The following is a 23,632-nucleotide window of genomic DNA, read 5'->3' as shown; positions in this document are numbered from 1 at the left end:
AGTTATTTTTCGTTTGCATTGTGATACAAAGCAGTATGCCTGTTGATAAATACTCACATTTGGAATGTAGTAAAGACTTTTACCCAAATATAGTGTTTACAAATAGAAATATGTTTAATTAGTCATAATTTCTACTAATAGACCAAGCACTATTAAACTGGTGGACGTTTATTTTACTTTTTAAATGTAGTCACATATAGACTAATAGTTTGAGATATAGTTACCTTTTGAATCCACAAATAAGAATGCTTTAACCATAAAATATGGTGTATGTCATTTTATATTTTTATCCATTATGCAAGGTGATACCACACTTAAAAATGAAACTTTATGTCTTTTTGAATCTTTATGTATTTAATGGTTTATAAAACATCCTAATGGATTTGTGAACATAGCACAATGGCTATGAGTTCATTTTATAGTTGATGAGTAACATACTTTCATATTTTAAAATATGCTCACAAGTCATATATACTTTTATGCATGCAGAGACTTGCAAGTAAAACATTTGAAAGCCATGTTTTGATTGAATAGGAACTTAAGAGAAATCTCAGAATGTTAGCATCTTTTTTAAAAATACAAGCAATCAAATACTTTATTTTTGATATAATAAATGTCATATTTTAAAATGCTGCAGATAAAATTTTCTGTGAAACTTAAAAGATGACGTTTTAGGTTCTCTTAAATTACTTAGTTCCTAAGCATAAAAGATGGGATGTCCAAACCTAGTAGGGTGTGGCTTATAGTATCGTATTTCTGAAACACTTTCCTTCATAGGAATTCATTGGACTTTGGGAATAAAATGAATGTAATTAAATACAGTGTTTCTTGTTCAGGTGATATAATAAATTTCTGAAAACTGTATACTTGTTGGGATCTTTGGAAAAGGACCATCCATTGAATAGTTTGCTTTACTGGTCAAGAAAGGAATGGTGTACTCAATGTTTATAGAGGAAAGTAACCACTTACTTTTGACCAAGAAAAAAAGTGATTGTAAATCAAAAAGAGAAAGATAATTGTTACCTGGGTGGAGGTGGGGCAGAAAATTGGAAAGAATACTTTGTAAAAATAAATGTTTACAAAATAATTGAGCCAAATCATGATAAGCAAGATAATCTTTATTTTTATCACTGTTTAATTTGGCTCAGTATTGAGAACACTACTATTATCAAGCTGCAATGTTAAAGTAATAAGAAAGTATTATAAAACTTCAAGCGATAAACTCTTTTGAAATAAGTGAATGTTCTTCTTTTAACACATGCCCATAAAAAATACCACCTAAATGAAAACACATTTTAGCAGTCTGCATCCGAAGGATATATGTAGTCTAATTATATTAATTCTAATGTCAATAATTTATAAAATTGATTTTCTGAGTTCACTTTGAAAAATATGCGTTCCATATTGTTAATCTGAAGGAAAGTTATTTTTCTCTTTTGTTTCTCTGTTGAAAGAATACTAATTTCCAAAATGTCAAATTTGATTATAATTAAATGTTTAAAATAAGTTATGGATTACAAGGGTGCCCTCTAATGGTCATTATATAGTACTTTCCTTAAAAGAAGATGGTTACACAAAAATTTATAGCGCCTTTCAGAGTAGTATGTCTTTTAGAAACACAACAGAATACACACAGAGACATTTCTATTCTTGTAAGATTATTCAAAAACATAATTCTATCAAAGAAATAATTCAAAACCAACTCCTCCTTTCAATAGCTTGCTTGGACTCCATTTTTAAAATGTTTAGTTTTGCTGAACAAAATACCTAGTGTATTAATAACTTATAATGGAAGATAATCTTTTTTATCTGAACATGTTCAGCATGTATTTTGAGATATTTTGAAGTTGACATGTATCTTAATGTTATAATTTTACTCTTCAAATTTGTTGCCAGAAATGACTGCCATTTATAAACATGTCATTATAAACATTTAGAAACATAAACAAAGGAACTCAATCTCTCCATTTAGTAAATCTAATGACTGCTACCATTCTAGACTTTACATCAGTAATCACATCACTACTATTTTTTCCTCACTATATTCGGTCCTATTTGACTTTGTTTTTCCCAGTTACCTTTTTTGTTTGTAAGGGGTATTGATTAAATCAACAGTTCTTTTTTCCAAAAGGGCCTACTTTTTGTAGACAAATTACTGTTTTTTTCCATGAATCTTAAGATAAAGAAATGCTGATTTTCTTCTGGTTTTGAATATAGAACTGCTTTTAAAGTTTGTCAGAGATCAATGCTGGTGTTGTTGAAAAGAAAAACCAGTCTTTTCTTTGTAGGGGCTACTGCTGCTGCCTATTAGTATCCCCCGAGAGAGGAATTTTCCAAAACGTCAATAGATCTGTAACTATGGGAGTATAATGGGATCTTATAATTTGAGCTGGATTTGTATCTGCTACACATTGTTATGTTTCCTAACATGTATATAACATAAAGCACTAGAATAATACATAAATATGTTAAGTTGGCTTGCGCCCCCACCCTAATTACAGAATAGGACTACTATGTTTTTCAGTCTTCCCTGAGGTTCTTTATGGCTTTTCTAACATTTGAATATAATAGCGGTTATTTCACAGATCTGTTCTCTTTTTGCCTTTATTAGTGTCTGACATTTATAGTAAATGCTTTTGAAAACTAGTATTATTTGATTCTAAGACCAAAATATAATTGCAATTTCTGTTAAGACCTTTGATTCATTTAACACCAGAAGCATTTTAAGACTGTCTACTTATGTATGATTCCACACTTACACACACATTTATGCTCATTATATATTAATAGGGTAAATCTGAGAAATAAAATGCAGCTTTAATTATTTTAGTAACAAATATTTTAATCCTTAGTTATATACTTTTTGAAAACATAATTTACTAAGGTGATTGAAAATAATATGGTTCTTTTCAGCAGTGCTGACTTCTAAATTATTTATCCTAGCTAGAAAAGTCATCTTTACATTAGTTAGTGAGAGAAACTGAATTCTGTGTCTTATTGAAAATACAATAGACTTGTCATGTATTAAGAAACCTTTTTAAATGTTGATATATTGAAACTCTGTCAACAAAAGTGAAATTGCAAATAGCTTACCATTTATCAAAGGGTTACATAACTGACTTTATTTTGTTTTGAGAATACCATTTAATAGTCTTATAAAACTTGTATTTGCACTGATCAATAATCTCTTGTTCCTGAAAAGTTACTGCAGGGTCTTTGGTATTTGCATTTTCAGATATTAAAGATCAAAATAAAATAATGAAACAGTGTATTTAAAATTTATAATTGATGTAATTACTTGGCATATGAACGGTTTTTAAAAGTTAGCTAAAAGTATTAACAGTTCACAACCATATTACATATAAGCACAGGTGAATAATGAGAACTGCTGTGAATACAGGCCTTCCTTCTACCTGTTAACACACTTTAGTGAGAGACAGTCTTTTAAAATGTCTGGTAGAGTGTTGCCATTTGATCAGTGTTTGTGTAGTTTTTGATTAGCAATGAGGAAATGAATTCTAAACTACTGTGTTTTGGGGATCTTTTAGACAGAAACTAAACTTCCTAATCTGTATGCAGTAAAAGCACTCTGGAAAGGGGCAGTTCTGATTTCTCATACTCTCTCTCTAAAATCCTATATGCAGATTTCTTTAGTCAAATTCTAGAATAGACCGCAACTTAGCATTAATAAGCATTCATTTAATGTATTTAATGCAATGTGAACAGAATGGACATACCATCATGGAGAGTCTATCTAATTCAATTCAAAACAGTCAGTACCTGCTGTGTGATTGTTTATAGCTTTCAAGATTGTATACCTCTTCTGAACACCCACTTTGTGCTAAGCCTGCTGATCTAGAGTTTTCAAGATCACTTAACTCCTCTTAACTTACTAAGGACCATTATTTACAAATTCGGAAAGACTTTATGTTGTTGATGTTTATTTTCACTCTTCGTTTTTACATCTAACCGTCACCCTCATCACTTAATAGAAAGATCCCCTGTGGGAATGTAAAGATTACAGGCTTTGTATAACAGATCAGGACCAGAACAGCACTGCCACTTGAATGGTATGTGAACTTGAATAACTTTCCTAACTTCTCTAAGTCTCTTAGCCCTTAGATCTGTAAAATATTGATAATTATGTCCACTTCCATAGAGTTATTGAGAAGATTAGCATTAGTGTAGTGACAGAATTTGTTCTTCCAGTAGTCACCAGAAGTTTCATAAATATTAGTAATGTTGTTCACATCCTGTCAACTTTAACAGCAACATACCACAAAAAATTAATGGATGCCAACTATGTGCTGGGAGCAGAGTGAATTAGACTGGTTACTAGTGTCCCTCAGTTCTTGGATGCTCTGTTTTTGTTTTTTGTTTTTTTGCTTTTTTGATTTTTTGTTTGTTTGATTGATTTTTCCTGCTCTTTTTTCTTTGTGCTTCAGTTTGGGTAATTTCTATTGACCTATCTTAAAGTTCACGGAATATTGCCTCAGTCTTCCAATGGGCCCATCAGAAGAATTCTTCATGTTTTATTTTTACATCATTTAAAATTTTTTTTATCTCTTGACTCTTTTTAAAAAAAAATAGATTCCATTTCTCTGCTCTCATTCCGTCTATTCATGCATGTCACCCATCTTTATTTTTCTTGCATTTTCAGGTCTTGTAATTCTAATTTGAACACTGGACTCCACGTATAGAAAGAATTAAATAGTATTTACACCCAGAAATGGGTAGAAAGAGTTAAATAGTATTTACACCTAGAAATTGGCAGGCTCTTCTGTAATTCTATTTGTTTAAGAGGCTGAGTTCATTGGAAAGTGAACTGGATTTTGATTTTGTTAATACCATTACCTGCAATGGGCTGCTATTATCTTGTGCTAAAAGTGGAATACTTCTAAAGAAAGTACTGGAAAGCTTTCTCAGTGTTCTTGCTTCACTCTGAGCTATCAGGAGTCCTGGTACTCCTGAGCTATAGAAGGGTTTTTTCTCAGTGTTTTTGCCCCTCCACAGCAGTTAACATCTATGACTAGTTAGTTGATCCTAGCCTTATATGTTTTCTATGCTTGTCTTAGGTGGGCCATCCACCCCTGTGCCTTAGGAGTGGGGCTTTCTTAGCATCCTTCTACTTTCTTTTCATGGCAGAGAAACTTTATCCATGATTGTTTTTAGGTGGCAGAGGCTCTTCTGCCCTGCTCAGTGATAGTAGACCTCTTGCTTGGTATCAGTATAGGATTCTGTGCTTAAGAAGGTTTCTTATTCTTCCCTAGGGCAAAGAAAGGTTTTATTTCTACATTTCCCCCAGCAGTCTTGGGAGGCAGTGAGTTTGTCAGCAGTTTAAGGCTTTTGTTTTATATAAATGAATTTCCTCAAAAGTCAGTGGGACGTCATGCCTGTTCTTGTGTAGCCTGTCACCTCCTGCAAGCCTGAACCACCAAGGGGGTTGCTTTTCAGTCTCCTGTACTGTTCCCTATTTTTCCCATGAGCACCAGGTAGTAGAGTTACCTCAATTGGAAATGAAATTACAGGACTTTATATGTGGAAAACAGATTGCATGTGCAAAGTCCCTCTGTCTTGGAGACTCCCAGCTGTTCTAAACTTACATGTTAGCCTATAGTTGGCCTTTAAGACCTTATTAACATTTTAGCAGATTTTTTTCTTGCCTGTTTATATGGCAGCTACCTCTTTCCTTGTGCTTTGCCAAGAGTGAAATTGATCCTGTCTTTCATCCCTCCTTGGAGGAGCTTGTAATATATGAAATTCAGTTTACTTGGTTGATTTGCATCTCAGGTCTCATAGGTTCAAGAAAAATTATGATGATTTTTAAAAAAGATTATTCACCTTTTTCATATTGTTAGGATGGGAGTGATGTTCTCTTGCAGATTTTGCATTCTAAGTGGAAGTGGAAGTTATATTAGAAGCAAAACAATGAAAAGATACAATTCTTAGTCTCAAGAATTTGGTAAGAGAGAGACGTACTTAAATTGAAGCCCTTATTTTATAATGGAGAATATATCAGTGACAGTTGAGTGGTAGAGAATAAAGTGAACAAAACTGACAAAGAATCTGAAATCGCTGGGAGAATTGGTAAGGGGTCCTTTGATGTGTTAGAGCCACATCAGAATCTTCCCTAGTGACCTAGTCTCACATAACAGTCACCTGCTCTCAAGGAATGTAATTCTGATGCTTGTATAAAATTTTGTGTCCTTAGCCTAATAATAACAGCACTTCATCCACTGAATTCATTGGACTTCACCAAATACGTATCTTGTTAATCTTCTGGTTTACCTTTTTGCCCTGGGTATGTTTTCTGCATCTTTGACAAAGTATGTTCAGCTCTTGTCTCTTCCTCCTGACATTTCACCTACCTTGAACATTACCACTCTCATTATTCTGTAACTGCCACCTGCCCTTAAGAATGAGGTTTAAGGCTTGCTATCTTTAGAACTAGCTTTTCTTAGGCTAGTTCTTGGACATTCATTCTGGGTCTCTCTGGACTTATTTATCTAGCATAGTTATGATGAAAACAGTTCTGCTCATTAGTCAGAACACTTGGGTTGGGTTCACACTCTGTCACTTGCAATTTACCTCATCTTGCCCCAGTCACTTTGCTTTGTTCATCTTTTGGTTTCCTAATATGTAAAATAGGGAAAATGTTCATCAAATTTGTTGTATAGAAGATATTTAAATGAAATAAAAGTACAGTACATAAAACAGCTAACACACTGAAGCAAGTCAGTCATGGATAAGTCTTTTAATTCTGTACTTTAGTTATTACCTATACAAATTAAAACACATCTTTTTAAAGCTCATTTCAAATTATAAACTGCCATGCATTTTTAAGATGTCACCATTATAATTCTATATTATTCTTTCATTTATTCACATATTATTTCATGCAGGCATTTTTTTCTTAGGCTACAAAATACTAAGTTTGGGGATTTGCTGTAGACTTTAGATAACAAGGTAACACTTCTGGATCTCAGTTGCCTCAACTCTAAAACGGAGGCTAGTACAGATTGTACCTACTTTCAAGACATTTGTGTATTGCAACCATCTTAATTTTATGTCTAAAAAGTTATATTTTCTCATTCATCTGCCGACATCCCTTATCTCTCCCCCTCCCAACCCTCAGGAATTTAAATTTACCCAGTGTTTTGCCTTATTAATATTTGTCTGCCATCTGGTGATCAGAATGGTAACTGCAAGGTTAACAGGCTCCTTAGTGCATCAAGAGAGTGATTTCCATTATTCCACTTTATGATATGCTTTCTGGAAACCATTGAAGTGAAAAGAAAGATTTATTTTGCTTACTGTAACTAAGCTCAACTTATTTTTTGAGGTCTCCTTTTAAGTTCTGTGGTTTTGTGTCTTGGTCCTTCTATCTCTGTCACTTTCTGTGTACATTTTCTTATATTTTTTTCTTTCATATAAAATACTTTTCCTTCTTGGCTTTGCCAGTATATATTTTTTTCACTCAGTGTCTACCTGTAGGGTCAGTGTCTCTAGTAGAATATCTCCCCTAGTAAGTTGTATTCCATGCTGATAGCCTTTCTTTTACATTAACTTAGTACCTTTTCACATTCTTAGCAAGCATCCCTTGTTATATGAATGTTCATTTCATGAATTTTTACATATATTAGATGTGTACTTGACATATTACATTTTGAGGGGAGCAAAACTTTTACATTATGTGTGTTTAGGCCCTAGGAGCAGTCTAATTGAGGTTGTATGACATCCAATTTCCCATTTTATTCTTAATTCTTTGTGTCAGAATGATGTAAAACTTCACTCATTTTTTTTTCTCATGAGTGTTTTACATCCAAAAAATGTACCCTTGTTTTGCGTAGTACTGCCTTTCAAGAGCTGCTAATTTGCACAGCCTCGGCCTGACTAGTGAAATGACCAGTGTTAATGTGATAGCTACACCAGGTCTATTCAGCTCAGAAACTTCTATACCTTCTGATTTGATCACAGAGCTTACCAATGTTTGTAGTATGTAGTTACAGTTATATTATTAGTCAGCTGACTGAACCTATTTTTTTCATTATTAGGAACATGAACAGTTTGACACTAATTATCAGTATTAGTGGTCATTTATGTAAGATTTTCATCTACGATCAAAAAGATTATCAATTATGTTTATACAATGAAGAATAAAGTTTTTATTTGTAACTGCTCTGTATATGTAGTATTTTGGCATTTTACCTCGTGTTTTTTAAGTGTCTTGAGAAAAGAGAACATCTTTTTCATTTCTTTTATTATGCTTCACAGCATGGAAGGCAGTAGTATGCATGTAAAGTGCTTAATGGATGGAAGTGCAGAGATACTGAAAACTGAAAGAAAAATGAGATATAGCTGCTCCCTTAGCTTTCAGAGAATACACAGTAGCAGCTTTCAGTAGGTTTTCAATAAATATTTGTTGATTAAATGGCTTTCTATGGCTCTTCGTTATCAGGACCTGTAAGTTCAGAGTCTGTCCCTTGCCTCCTTGCCCCCACTAAGTTCTCATCTCCCATACTTTCCTGCTAAATCTCTGATCTTCCCCACCTTCCTACTGTGATCCCCCTTGCATCTAAATTTCTAGCCTTTTGCCTTCTTAATGTATGTCTGCCATCTAGTGATTAAGAGGATAACTGCAAGGCTCATTGGGCCCCTTAAAAAATCCTGTGTACCAACATAAGCTCCAATCCACAATGCGCCATTACCTTTCATCCCTTAATATTTGCCCTGATTTTCCCACCACTGGACATTTGCACATATTGCTACATCTTCCATCATCTACTAACTTTTCAGAGCTCAACTTAAATATCTTTTAGAGAAAGACTTTCCTTGACCTCCCACACTAGATCAACTTCTGAAGGGCTTTCATAGCAATCATAGTTTATTACAAATTAACTGAAGTCATAATTTTTATGCTTATTTGCATGACTGTTCAATTTAATTCATGCCTCATTTATTAGACTATAATATCCATGAGGACAAGGAGCCTCTTAGTCATCATTGTACCCTAGCATGCAGCTCAGTGCCTGGCACAAAGCAGGCACTTCTTTAATCTTTGTTGAGTGAATGAATACAATACCCTTCTGTGCCGCATGGACACTAAAAATGTTTATGTCAGTTAACTAATATAGTACTTGATTATGCTTTTCTTGTCAGTTGATTAATAAATTCTCAGCAGAAACTATTATGTATAAAGATATTCATTTATTCAGAAAACATTTCTGCCTACCCTAAAGAATAATTTTACAATAAAAATAAACTTACAACTTACATTTTATTTAGCTCATTAATGGGAAACCAATAAGGTGGTATAAAGGACAATCTGAAAAACAGGAACAGTCTAGAGTACTGAAATGTATATGCTAACAGATACAAAACCATACTGTCCACAGTGTAATAATTACATCTTCGCTGGACGAAATTTACTTGCATCTCTATGGCCAAGAAGCGTTTGCAGTACCATGAGTTTTTCACAAGTTAATTTCTATCTTCACAGAGCTATAAAATTAAAACCATGAATGGTACAGACCTGTATGGTGTCAGAAAATCCTGGAAAAGAATGCTAGACAGCACTCAGCATTCCAATGGGGAGGACAGCAATAATTTTTTTGCCCATTTCAAAGTCTTTCACAATTTTCCTGACAGTGTCCCCACTTGTGTTGATAATAATCTCTAAGATTATTCTTAGTCACATAAAGAAGGCTGTTCTTACTAGATTTGGCCTGATTATTTATATTGGGGCAATCAGCAAGTTAATTGAGTTTGCTCTGTCTAGAGCCATGCAGTATTGCCTAGTTAAGGCTTCAGAATGTACTTATGTATGTAAATTTTCATCAGAAACCTCAGATTGATTTTACGTTGTCTCTGCTATTTGCTATCTTGAAGCTAAGCAACTAAGCCCGAGAAACCTTGCCACCATATGGTTTACCTGAAATATCTGTAAATTATGGTGAGTTCCTCTTGAGATTCTCCAAATTTGCTAAGATTCCTGGTTTTCTAGAAAAGGACCTTCCTTAACCCAGTAAGGTTGGACTTTCTCAGGCAAGCACCATGTAAATTCTCCTGAGAGAGCTTTGTAGGCATTGACTCCATAAGTACAACAGCCTGTTTATTCCATTATAGCGGATTTCATTACTGCCACTTTAGATAAGGCCTTGGTTGTACAATTTGTCCAATTATATCCTGGCAAGATAGTTAAAGACAATGAAAGATGCAGAGCACTACAGAATCTGATAACCCCTACAGGACCTTCTAGACAGCATTCATAATTCTACTGATCAGACACCTCATAATCATTTTGCTCCTTTCAGAGTCTTTTGCAGTTTTCCTGGAACTAGTATGTACCACACAATGTGCTAGATTCTGAGGGCATGAGAGAGAAATCAGCAAGGGAAGGGGCCTGCCCTCAAAAGCCTGCTGTATGACTGGAGAGAGAATTTAATGTTGTGTAAATTAATTGGTGAGCAAGGAAGTGTTTCCTGAAAGATAAACTCCTGAGCCAAGGTTTGAAGGATAACCAAAAAAAAAGGAGGGGAGAACACTGCGGGAAAGAGCCAGGAAGAAAGAAGGCAGTATATCAGCCCACATGTAAGACAGGCAGAAAACACTGAGAAGTATACAAGAAAAGGAGGTTTTGGTAATGTGGAGCAGACGTCTTTATGGCAGGTGAAGCCTCCAGAGAGGCTACCTTAGCCAGATGCCTCTGTGCAAGGCAAGGAGTATGAGCTTTATCGTGAAAACTGCAAGGGGCTATTGAAGGATTTATTTAAATAGGGGTGTAGCATGATTAGGGTTGCCTTTTAAAAAGATCACTCTGTTGGCAATTTACAGACTGTACGAGGCAGGATAATAGAGGCTTAGTATGGGGTAGGCAGTTACTACATAGTTTTGAATGAGAATAGATATGTATAGACAAAGACAGTGCAAAGAGGGTAAGTGTAAGAGAAGAGCTTTTCTTATAGAGGAATCATCATATGCAAAGGTCCTGTGCTAGGACAATTCAGGACAAATATAAGGGGCTGAAGAAGGGCATGGTGATACCTTTGGGTTAGAACAAAGATTCCTAGCGGGCATACCTTGAACTTGCAGGACCTAATGAATGAAGGGCAAGCTAATGTCATTTATGCTTTTTTTTTTCCCAGCAGCAAATAGTTATTGAGAACCTACTGAAAGCTGCTATTCTGTACTCCTAATTATTCATTGAATTTCTAGCATCTCTTTAATCCACAAACACACAGTAAGCACATACTGCATTCATGCTACTGTCTTCCATGCTAGGAAAGCATACAATAGGTTGCAAAGGGCACAAAGAAGTAGGAAATTTAAATCCCACTTACATGGAGCTCAGAGTGCAGTGGTGCTGGCAGACACATGAGCAGATAACACAATGAGATTAATAGTACATTTGCCAAATGTTTAGCAAATATGTGGCCATACAGAGGAACACTGACCGAATAAAAAGAAAGCTTTCCAGAGGCTACATTTTAGCTGGATGTTGAAGGATAAGCCACATATTTCCAGGTAAAGAACAGGAGAGGAAACTTGACAAAGGATACCTTTTATACAATGGAATGGCAGTGAATTCTGTTTGGGAACTAGCAGATTATTTGATGTGGCATAAGTGGTGGGTGGTAGCCAGTTGGATGGGGAAAGGAAATCAAAACAAAAAGATAGATCTTGGCCATATTTAGATAGGTGTTTCCTTCATGACAAGAAGTTTGACCTTTATTTCGAAGGAAATTAATGCTTTTTATCAATCGAGGAAATAAAATTATCTGATACAAGATTGTAAAAAGAAATATTGAGTTGTGCCTTGACAAATGTATATTTAGGTTTTAAAAATAAAAATTTTATGATGATTTGAAGGATGGAAAAACATCCTCTTAAATGATTTTAGTTGTATTTTTTATTTAATCTATATTGTGAGGTATTTCGAGGGCTGAAAAGGTTGCATCTCATTTGGCTGAAACAGCATATGTACATTTTTATGTGGGTATTATTTCTCTAAATAAGATGGTACTTAAGTACATTTATTAATCTCCAGGTTAGAATTGATTATGAATGTCGATATACATTAAAGAAATAACAGAAAAAAGGATTTTGCCTGAGATTATAAAGATCAGTGTGATACCAAAACTAAAATATGTAGGGTATAGCTTTTTTTGTTTTCTGTGACTTTATTAAATATAATAACTTTATTTCTTAAAATATTAATAATGTTTAAAAATATCAGAACTTCCAAAGTTTGAGTTTTATACGTAGAAAAGGCTATTTTCTAACTATGAACACTCAGAAAATGTTATTTTTGTCTATTACCGCTTCCTAAAGAACAGAGGTAGCAAAAAACAGTATCATAATCATGTTTCTTGTGACAAAATGTTAAAGAAAGCTAGTTATTATTAGAAATCTGATCAAGGAAAAAAGTCTTTTCTCCTTTTCTTAAAAATTTGTGCAGAAACTGCACATTACAAAATACAGAAAAGAAAAGGGTTAAATAATGGCAAACAGGTAGAGAAGTAATGGGAGGCAGACCTGTGACTTAAACTGATTTTCTAGGTGCATGTCCTCTGTCTTATCATCTAGCAAAGCTTTGAAAAAAATTGTAGGCTTTTTTTCTGGAAATTAAATTACTTTTTCTTTCCTTAGGTATTTCATAATGTTAACTGCATATGGCTCAATCTCTTAATCTATTTCATTATCACTATTTTCAAAAAAGCATCTGTTCACAAATATAGGCCATATGACTTAGTGAGCATTTCAGGAAGTTCTAGGTCACATTTTATGATGAAAATGGTTTTGACTCTTGGAAAATTTCTCATTGTACACATACTACTGTGAGATTTCTATCCAGATCTGAATATATTTCTCTGAATATATACGACATACAAGACTTATTCTATTGGCAGCTGCATCTGTTTATTATCTTTACAGTTGGAAAAAATAGAGGGGAGAGAGACATGTACACCCTTCCTCAAAGCTATACCCAATTGTGTTAAAAGAATGGATATATATTTTATTTTTATTGTGTAGGTTGAGATTATTTTTCTCTTCATAGTCATTTACATTTCAGGTTCTACCTATTTCATATGCATTTTTTTGATAATGATATGTCTGTGATTTGTTAACCTGGATGATGTGCTGTTACTAGCTACATATTAGCGCCCTTAAGAATACATGATGTGTTTTCTGCAGTCTAAACTTATTTACTATCATTTCCCCACAAAAGACCTTTATTTTTAAAATTGTGACCACGTCTTTTTGCCCTGCGTTGTATGTTCTGAACATGAGGAAAACTGTCCTTTATTTCCCCTGAAAGCACTGTACTTCAGAGCAGCTACCCACCAGAACACCATCAGCCGCTGAGATTGTAGGGACCCAGATTATCTCTGCTGCTCTTCTTCTCTATCTTAAATGTTGATTACATTATTATTATTTTTCTTCTTAATTTTTTTCTTTTTTGGGGGACCTTAACAAAATTATGTAGAGGTCGTCAAGTAATTGACATATTCTACCACATGTTTGGACATTATTTCTTATATATAAATTGTAGTTCCTAATGCAGGTTGATATATAGTCAATGACTATTACTTAGAAAAGTTTATTTCGTATATTAATTTTTAAGTACATGTGCAATACGTATAGATAACACAAAGGTTAACAGCCAAGGAAATGAAAACAGCATATTAATCAGTTTTACTTCTGTTTCTAATTTTACATTTAGTATTAAACCTCATCATAACATACACTGTTTAACATCCCTATATAGAAATTGATAGAATCCTTGTCTAGGTAGGAAATATGAAACTAAAATTTAAATGTACCTGTGAAGCTTATATCATGACTTTGATGTTTGTGGAAAAAGCAGTAGCTTCATTAAAAAAAGTTGGACTTTAAAAACTAGAGAAGCTGTGTTATATGCAGACGGCTACAGAGCATAGTAACTTTTGTGGAAGAAAATGAACAAGGGACTTGCAACACAACGGGGCAAGACATAAGTTCTTTTTTCTGGTTCCTAGCTTTGATAAAGTGTGTGTCCTTGGGCAAACTATATGCTTCTCTGGGAATACCTCCAGATTTATTATGGGATCCATTAGACTTAGAGCTGTTCAGTTTCAAAGACTTGACGTAATTTAACTTTATATTCCCTGTGTGTATGTGAGAGTGTTTTGCAAAGTACTCTACAAGTATAAACACTGTTAAGTATGTATTCTCTCAGCTTCCTGTATTAGTTCTTAAGTAGTAGTCATTTTAATTGATAGCAATAGAAAGTCTCAGCTTCCTCATGGACTTTGTTTCAGTTTGTTTCATTTGTAAACAAAAAGTTAAATGCAGGACCTTCTAGCTGGCATAAAGCCAAGCATGTACAGAGCTCATTGTAATAATAATGGCTTGTCTTCAGATACAAAGGATTGTATCGTATTTTGTGAGTTTTGAAGGGAGTGGGTGAAATATATTTTTCCCACAGAAATATTGCTGTGAGTGGTGGCTTTGTTCCTAGGCCACTCTGCGTATTTCTGTTTAACTCATGTACCTTAAACTTATAGTGGTAAGGAGATAGTCCCCAGTTTTAGACACTTACAGGCCCAGATATATTTTTAATCACTGAATTTGTGAGAACCTCACTACATGTTTCAAGTAGGGGTTATAAGAACATATTTTGCTACTCATCCTTCCTTTCTGCCACTCACAAGCAGTGGCATAAAGAGGGTGGAGTAGGGATCAGTCCTGTGGGTTCCAGAAATTTGCTTACTCTGTGGCTGCAATAAAAGAAGACAGTTCTCTAGATTGGGAACTCAAAGTCAGAGGCAGAAAGTTATTCCTCTCTGGTGTCATGGTTGAAGTGTCCAAATTCAAGTTTACTGTTGTTAATTCAAAAGAATGGCATACAGCCATGAGCACCCATAGCACCCAGACTCTAACCTTTAAATGCCATTTCCCATGTAAAGAAACCAGGATTAAAAAAAAAAGGAAAGAAAGAAAAAAAAAAGAAATGGCTGATTCCAGGTTTGATGCAGAAAAATTCTAAGTTGAAATGAGACATCTTATTGTGCCAAAAGCATGAGGCTTATTAAACACTTCTGAGTTGATTTCAAAGGACACAGCAGTCAACTTGAAAGGGCTACCACTGGTAACATAACGAAGTCATTAAAAAAAAAAAACTTTATTTTGAAAATTTCAAACATATACAGAGGAAAGAGAAGCTTGTAAAATCCTCGGGGTCTTTTAATGTAGCTTTCACCGATTATCAACTCATGGCCAATCTTATTTCAGTCCCAGTCCCACCTATGCTATCTCTCCACCATTAAGTTATTTTGAAATAAATGCCCAAAAGCATATCATTTAATCTGGGAATATTTCAAGATATATGAGAATATTTCAAGATCCTGTCCCAGTTTGTCAAGTTATTGGGTAAAAGATAAGGACTATTTTAAAAACATAATCATAGTACATTTCAAAGATGGAACAATTTGAACATCAAGAAGAGGAATTGTAGTGAATTGAACAACATCAAATATCTACTAATAATGGTAATTTTAAAAACCTTCATGACTTGCCTTTAGAAATTGTTAGGACACTAACTAGCTCATCACTCTGAAAATTGTTAAATAAAAGGAAAGAAATCAAGGATTTGTCCTGTCTTTCCTGTACATTGTATTTTGGAATAGTCAAATAGTTGATAAGGTAAAGCTCTTCTTTGTAGAATGCCAGCAAATAAATATAGAAGGAATGCTCTAGAAAAGCATAATTATTTAGCCCCTAATGAAACAGTGGATTTAGCCAGTGGTTATCATGGAATGCTAAAACCTTCAAGTCAAAAGTTGATTAGGAAATGTATAATGGTTGGCTCAACAAATCATACCTGAAGTCATTAATCAATCTTAGTACCACCAAAAATGAGATATTAAAACATTATGTGGCTACACATGTGATACAGTAAAAATGCACATATCAATACCCATGTAATATTATTGCCCAAAACAAAGGAAGATGAAAAAGAAACTGAGGCCAAGCTTCCAGTTGTAGCTACCAATTTATAGTAAATGAGGACAGGGTATAGGAGAGGGAAGGTTGAACTGAGTCCCCTGAAAGAGACTTGAGAAACACATCAACCAAATACAATATTAACTTTGTTGGGATTCTGATCCAAAGAAGCGAACTAAAAAATCTGGGGAGGAATAGAGGAATACGAATTTGGCCTGAGTAATATAAGATATAAAGAACAATTATTAATTTTCTAAATATGATAATGATATTTTGGTTATGTTAAAAAAAATGTTTAAAATACATAGTGAAGTTCTTTAGGTGAATCAAGATGTTGCCTGGGATTTGCTTCAAAAAGTGATTCAAAGTTTGACACTCAGATTCAGCAGTATTGACCTCACCTAAGAGCTTGTTAGAAATGCAGAAATTCAGGCCCAGAAACACTATAGAACCAGAATCTACACTTTTACATTTGTTTATGTCCCTAGAGATTTGTACGCACATAATGATTTGAGAAGCACAGCTTTAAAATACCTGGGGTAGAGGAGAGTGTGGGTCAGGGATGAAAGAAACAAATTGGTAAATACTGATCATTGTTGAAACTGTGTAACGGGTGCATGGGGGTATGATAGGTCAAGTATTTCTAAATCAGGGCCTGAAGGACTATGTGACTGTGCCTATGTATTCAATCCAGTTATTTGTGTTTTTTATTGGTGTTTTTTATTTATAAGTGTTGAGGCAAATATACCTTATTGCTTCCCTTTCTTCCTGTCCCAGTTTGTCAAGTTATTGGGTAATATTCAAAAACCCTGAATGCATATTTCTTGCAAACGTGTTTCTTATCAAATCACGTCGTTTCTTTGAAATTTGCTCAACAGCGTTCTTTTAAACTACCAATGCCAATTTATTGTCAATCTGTCTCTCCAGGCACGCTTAAAAAGGCCTCTTAAGAGCCTTGATGGTGCTCTATATGATGATGATGATGATGATGATGACATTGAAAGAGCAAGCAAGTAAGTGATGGATTTTGGTGTCCTGTGAAGCCACATGGCTTAACAGCAGAAGTTTTTGGTTATAAAGGGTATTTCGAAGAATATGCGCTCCTAGAGCTCAGATGTTGAAATTCTTTTACAGTGTTCTTCAGCAAAAGGACCCAGTGGTACTTGGAATGTTGTGGGGGATATCTTGGGACAGGAACTAAGATGGATCTTAAATATCTTGTTCTTGGAAAACAATAATGTCTACAGAGATATCTGGGATAGTGTTAGGGGAAGTAGAGGTCCATCTTAAATTAGGCTCTTACTCATTCTGAAGAGAGGAAGGTTAAATATCAGGAACAGTGATAATAGTCAATAGAAAGAAATGGAAATGAGGGCACAGGAGACTTAAACCTATGGTGATGTCAGAAGATGAAAATGTATTAAAAAGCATTAAAAATTAATTTTAATAAGGGAAATAATAGATGTTTAGCTTTTTACAGTTGATGTATGTCAATTACAAAATGAACATTCTTTTTTCTTCGTTAAATATATTTCTATGTAAAGGAATATGCATTCTCTAAAATAAGTAAATGGGGAAACCATGTTAAATATTGAAAGTGAATTTAGGCTATAGTAAACTTTCCAAGTAATTCAGTCTAATATTCGTAAGGAAAGGTTCCAAATTCCACAGAATTAAACTGTGAAAAGCCCTAATTCTACTTTCAGTTTTATAAACTTTTTGTTTATTTGTTCTTAATGCATGTACAAAATATTTCTGTATTTGAATTGGTATATACATCACTATAAAGAATTTGGTCATGAACCAAATTGATTTTGTTGTTAACTCTCATTAAGTCTCTCGTTAATGTAATGTAATTGGTGAGAGATTACTTACATGCAGCAAATATGGTTCTTTACCTGCTACTGCATGTTTTATTTTTCTTCAGGTTATCTTCTGAAGACGGTGAAGAAGCTTCTGCTTATCTTTATGAAAGTGATGACTCTGTTGAAACAAGAGTGAAGACTCCGTACTCAGGTGAAATGGACTTACTAGGAGAGATCCTTGATACACTGAGCACACACAGCTCAGATCAGGGGAAGCTGGCAGCTGCAAAGAGCTTGGATTTCTTTAGATCAATGGATGACATTGATTACAAACCTACGGTGAGTCGGTTTTTTGACTTATAAAATTAGAAGGAAATAGTCTTGCCTTTGCTGTGATTACAGGATCTTATAATCTTTTTTGGTAGAAGCATTTAACCTCTAACTAGGTAAGGGTCAAAACTTTTAAAATATGATAAAATTTAATCACCAAAAATTATTTCTATTAATAAAATTCTAGTATTTTCCCTTTTATTTATCTAGTTCTGGTGTTTATTGTCATTAATTGAAATTATTTTGTCAAGCAGTAATGTTACTTTGCAATCCAATTTTATACTTGTCTCTGGGGAATTTTTAAAACGTGAAATGTGCCGGGTACAGTGGCTCACACCTGTAATCCCAGCACTTTGGGAGGCCGAGGCGGGTGGATCATGAGGTCAAGAGATCGAGACCATCTTGGTCAACATGGTGAAACCCCGTCTCTACTAAAAATACAAAACATTAGCTGGGCATGGTGGCGTGTGCCTGTAATCCCAGCTACTCAGGAGGCCGAGGCAGGAGAATTGCCTGAACCCAGGAGGCAGAGGTTGTGGTGAGCCGAGATCGCGCCATTGCACTCCAGTCTGGGCAACAACAGTGAAACTCCATCTCAAAAAAAAAAAAAAAAAAAAAAAATGTGAAATGTTTTCACTTTTTCCCCGTATTTTCTGAGTTAAAAAAAAAAAAAAAACAAAACTGTACTAAATGTATTCATTCAAATCATCTTTTTCTGTTTTATTACTTTAAAAATGAAGAGGATTTTATTTTTTAACATGATTTTATGCAAATTCAACTGAATGCTTTAGAAACAGCAGAAATAGAATGAGTAATAACAGTCCTGTTCTAATTGTAAATGACTTCGGAACTTGGTGTTAATTATATAATCTAGTTTGAATTTGATAGGTGACAGCTGCTAGGCAATGGAAACCAAAGTCCATTCCATTTCATCCCTGTTAATAGAGCCATTTGGAAATGTTTAAAATTAACTCTCAAGGCTATATTTTCTCTGGGAGGAACTTAATACTATTAACATGTATTTCAAAATGGGAAAAAATATACCAAATTAAGGCTTATTAAAAGTTTTCTGAATTTGTTGTTTCTTCGTTTTTCAGAATAAATCTAATGCTCCTAGTGAGAATAATCTGGCTCTCCTCTGTGGGGGTTCTGGTGACCAAGCAGAGTGGAATCTTGGACAGGATGATAGTGCCCTCCATGGCAAACACCTCCCTCCATCTCCCAGGAAGCGGGTTTCCTCTAGTGGTTTGACAGATTCTCTATTTATTCTGCAAGAGGAAAACAGTGACAAGCACTTCAGTGCTGACAAAGTGAGTGACCCTACTTCAGGATTGGATTTCCAGCTCACTTCCCCTGACGTTTCCCAGACTGAGAAAGGAAAAACAGAAAAGAGGGAAACATTAAGCCAGATTTCAGATGATTTGCTTATACCTAGTCTTGGTCGGCATTCATCAACTTTTGTTCCCTGGGAGAGAGAAGGGAAAGAAGCCAAAGAGACTTCAGAAGATATTGGACTGCTCCATGAAGTGGTGTCATTATGTCATATGACTTCTGACTTCCAACAAAGCTTGAACATTTCAGATAAAAACACAAATGGAAACCAAACTTAAATCTTGCATCCAAGCTTCTATGGAGACATTTTGAGATTCAATGCAATGCGCATAATAAACAGAATTATTTGTAGGAATGGCAACTCTTACTATTTAATTTTTTTTTTTTTTTTGCATTTGGAACATTTTCCTCACTTGTTCGTTTCAAGGATATATGAAATGCATTGATTTTTAAATATAAAGCAAATTCTACTGTGCTTTTAAATCAGGTACCAGTTTGTATGTATGTTAAAAGTATGTATTGAACATAAGATTTCCCAGTGTTTGGTGCTTAATGCCATCCATTTTATTTAAATTAACTTTGCATATATAACCCATGCACATAACCAGTAGCTACTATACTAATCTGGTTGAGCATGAACTGATCACGATATCAAAACTATCAAAACTAGCCTGAAACTGATGAAACGTTAACCCACTAATTGCCTTAATCTTAAAGCTGTATTAAGCATACTTAAATAATGTATGAAAGTATGTGTAAAGTTTGAAGGATAAGTTATTAGTGTTCTGCAGAGCAATAATGCCTTTTTCTGTTCATCAAATCAAGGTCAAAATTCATCTTTTCAAGATTAAAAAGCTCTCTTACGAAAATACTTAATTTGCTTATATAAAGCACTATAGCCATGTTTTCCAAAAAGTGTAAAAATATACATTTACCTTTCATTCAGTAAAATATATGAAGTACTGAATTACAATGTGAAGTTAATGACTTCTGTTTACAAATGAGATACTTTAAAAAGTTTTCACAGTCTCTGTGTATGCCTTTGCTATTTAGGGGTCCACCCAAGAAAGCCAAATACAACAAAAACTGGCCTGACAAAAAAAAAAAAATTCTTTTTTTTAACTAATAATCTCTATCAAAATGCTTTATATTATCATCTGAAATTCAGTTTTTAAAATAATTGACTTTACAGTTTAGAAGTTTTAGATTTACAGAAAAATTGCAAAGATAGTACAGAGTTCCCATCTATCCCTGTTATTATTAACATCTTATGTTACAATGGTACATTTGCTCCAATTAACGAACCAATATTGATAGTCCATACTTTATTCAGATTTTCTTAGTTTTCTCCTAATATTCATTTTCCACTTCAAGATCCTATTCAGAATCCCACATTATATTGAGTTGGAATGTCTCCTTAGGCTCCTCTTGGCTGTGACAGTTTCTTAGACTTTCCTTATTTTTGATGACCTTGACAGCTTTGAAGAGTACTGTCAGATAAGTTGTAGACTGCTGCTCTCTTGGAGTTTGCTGGCTTTTTTTTTTTTTTTTTTTTCATGATTAGACTGGGATTATGGGCTTTGGGGAGATGGTCACGGAAGTAAAGTGCCATTTTCATGTGGTCAGATCTAGGGTACATACTGTCAACATGATTTGTGAATCCTGACACAGACCTTGATAACCTGGCCAAGGTAGTGTTTGTGATTCTAAAGTTATTCCTGCCCTTTCCATGCTGTAGTTTTTGGAAGGAAGTCACTACATGCAGGAGTGAGGAGTCATAATTTCCCCTCTTTAGTGCAGAGAAGTATCTACATAAATTATTGTTAATACTTCTGTGTAGAAAATTTGTTTCTTCTTTCTCAGATTCACTATTGAGTTTCGGAATTCATCTGAGAAAAAATCATGTACCGATTACTTAATGATAGACAGATAAACAGGTATAATCAGGGGAAGACAGCAGTGATAGTATGGTTAAATTGTTATTAGCATTTTCAGTATATTTCTCTATACATCCCCAATCATCATTTTTTTTTTACATTTAAGACTATTTGTTCAAGAAATCATTAAAGAACCCCAATAAGATGACATTTAAATATTTATTGAAAGAATATAATTTCAGTTAAAATCCTAGAAGAGAGTTTGAAATAATTTAATTATTTAAATTTTTAAAAAATAATTTTTAAATTATTTTAAATAAAAATTATTTAAAAAATAATTTTAAAATTATTTTAAAAATTATTTTAAAAATTATTTAAATAATTTAAATAATGACCAAGGTTTTTTAAAACCTACATTTCAAAATCTAAATGAATATCTGTTATTTGGTACACTTGTTCATTATGACTATATAAGCAGACAAGTCTTGTGTCCCTTTATGGACTCTGTATGCATTAAGGAAAACAGTGTTTAATCCCCATTTTTTAATACAGAAGACTCAAGGTTCTTGTCAAATTTTGCCTTTATAAGCTTATTACAAAATTCCAACTTACTTTACTGAAGTTTATAATGGAAGAAGTCCATATATCAAAAGAGCTGTTTTAAATCAGAAGGAAAGGAGAAAAGGTTACTCTGTTTGTTAATCCGCTTGGCAAATATTCCTTCATGATTTGTGAAAAGAATGTAAATCAGCCTTTTAATATGAATTTTGAAATGAGATATGGTATTTTGGTTTTTTTTTTTCAGAACTCAGAAGAATAGCTGTGAGTAGAGCATAAGGGCAAATCTGGTTTTTAGTCCATTTGCTTAATCAACAACATGGCTTCAGAAATCTAAATTTTGTTCTACCTTTCAGCCACCTTTCAAGGTGTTTGGTTACAATACTCTTGTTTGGGGGATATTTAGCCACTCCTAAGTAAGACAGTTGTCTCAAGGTATTTAAAAGTGATTTGTGCCTTATTTTAATGCAAAATTAGCTGTTTTATTCTGTGTTAAAAACAAAAAACATCCAGAAGAATACTAGCAAGTATTTGTATTTCAAACCAGTAAAATTTTGAATATTCAAAGTCTGCTCTTAAAATTGAACTTCCTAGTATTATGGTGGATATAGTGAGAATAAAGTGAAATTGGGGTGAGTTCTGAAATAAACAAAAATTGTTATCTTATATTCTGCAGTGCTCATATTTTCTATGGTAACTAAACCAAATATTTGTAAGCTCATCTGCTGTTTGAAATTATTTTTCAAAGAAGCAGCACCTGTTATACAACAGAATTGTATAAACTAAAAAGACTTTTGGCCTTGGTTCATAGCCTTTATCTGGCCTGTGATGGAGTCATGGTTCTTTCAGAATCCCACTCTCACTTTTATCTTTTTACCCTTAGATATTGCATCCGTTGTATTTCAGGGGTAGAGAGAAATAGTATATGAATTTAGCAGCTATTTTTTTTAAGTGAAAATATTACTAAGTGGTATATTTTGATGGTTACCTACTTTAACGTGTCTTAGAAAGGTACCAAAATATAGCATGATTATTTTTTCAGTTAATTAAAATTAGTTAATAACATGTTCATTTAAAAACTATTCATTGACTTTTCATACCAGTTATATGCAGGATACAGTAGCTGAGGATGTGGGGAAATAAAATAACATAGTCACTGCTCTGAAGGAACAAATTAAAAGGAAAAGGAATTGAAAATTTTTATTAGAATAATAATAATGTGCTTTGCCTGGAAGTTATTAGCTGAGATTCTAACACACACAAAAAAAAGTTTAAAAAAAAAAATCTAGCTGCTTAATTTAAAGCATGCTCTAAGCATGAACCCTACTATCATTTCTAATTTTATTAACTTTCTCAATTGTTACGCTAAATATTATGCTGCTAAGATATCCACATTTAAAGGGCAGATTCAGAGTCTTTTAGAAGCTGAGTGTCTTATTATTAATCTTATTAACAGATAAACAGGCAGCACAGGGCTCTCTATAATGGAATGATGCTCCTTTTCTATATTTAGAGCCACTGTACTCAGTTTAGGAGTAACTGAAGGTGTGGATGCATGTTAATGGGAATCCAATTTTTACTATTTTTATATGAATAACAGCGTTCTGTAGAAACAGTCCTTCCCTTTTAAATAAAAACTGTGACTGCTGTTACTAGTGCTATTCTATGCTAATGTTCTAACAATAGGATTCAGGAATTCTAATGAATTAGTTCTTTCTTAATTAAGGTGAGCAAGTAGATTACCTG

The 23,632-nt window shown here is 33.8% G+C and overlaps 1 protein-coding gene across 8 annotated transcripts in view; it reads left to right on the top strand.

Moving 5' to 3' along the window:
- Positions 1-21,006, top strand: part of DENND1B (DENN domain containing 1B) — a 272,297-nt gene extending 251,291 nt beyond the window's left edge. For all 8 annotated transcript variants that reach the window (XM_032288625.1, XM_032288622.1, XM_032288621.1 and 5 more), the window contains 3 exons: positions 16,912-16,997; positions 17,912-18,128; positions 19,217-21,006. In XM_032288625.1, the coding sequence (XP_032144516.1) occupies positions 16,912-16,997; positions 17,912-18,128; positions 19,217-19,729 (816 nt within the window). In that variant the 3' untranslated portion in view covers positions 19,730-21,006. The remainder of the gene's footprint in view (positions 1-16,911; positions 16,998-17,911; positions 18,129-19,216) is intronic.
- The last annotated feature ends 2,626 nt before the right edge of the window (positions 21,007-23,632 follow it).

This window comes from Sapajus apella, unplaced genomic scaffold (genome assembly GCF_009761245.1).
Source record: "Sapajus apella isolate SASKATOON/1434 unplaced genomic scaffold, GSC_monkey_1.0 scaffold22, whole genome shotgun sequence".
NCBI lineage: Eukaryota > Metazoa > Chordata > Mammalia > Primates > Cebidae > Sapajus > Sapajus apella.
This window is presented reverse-complemented; position numbering and strand designations above follow the sequence as displayed.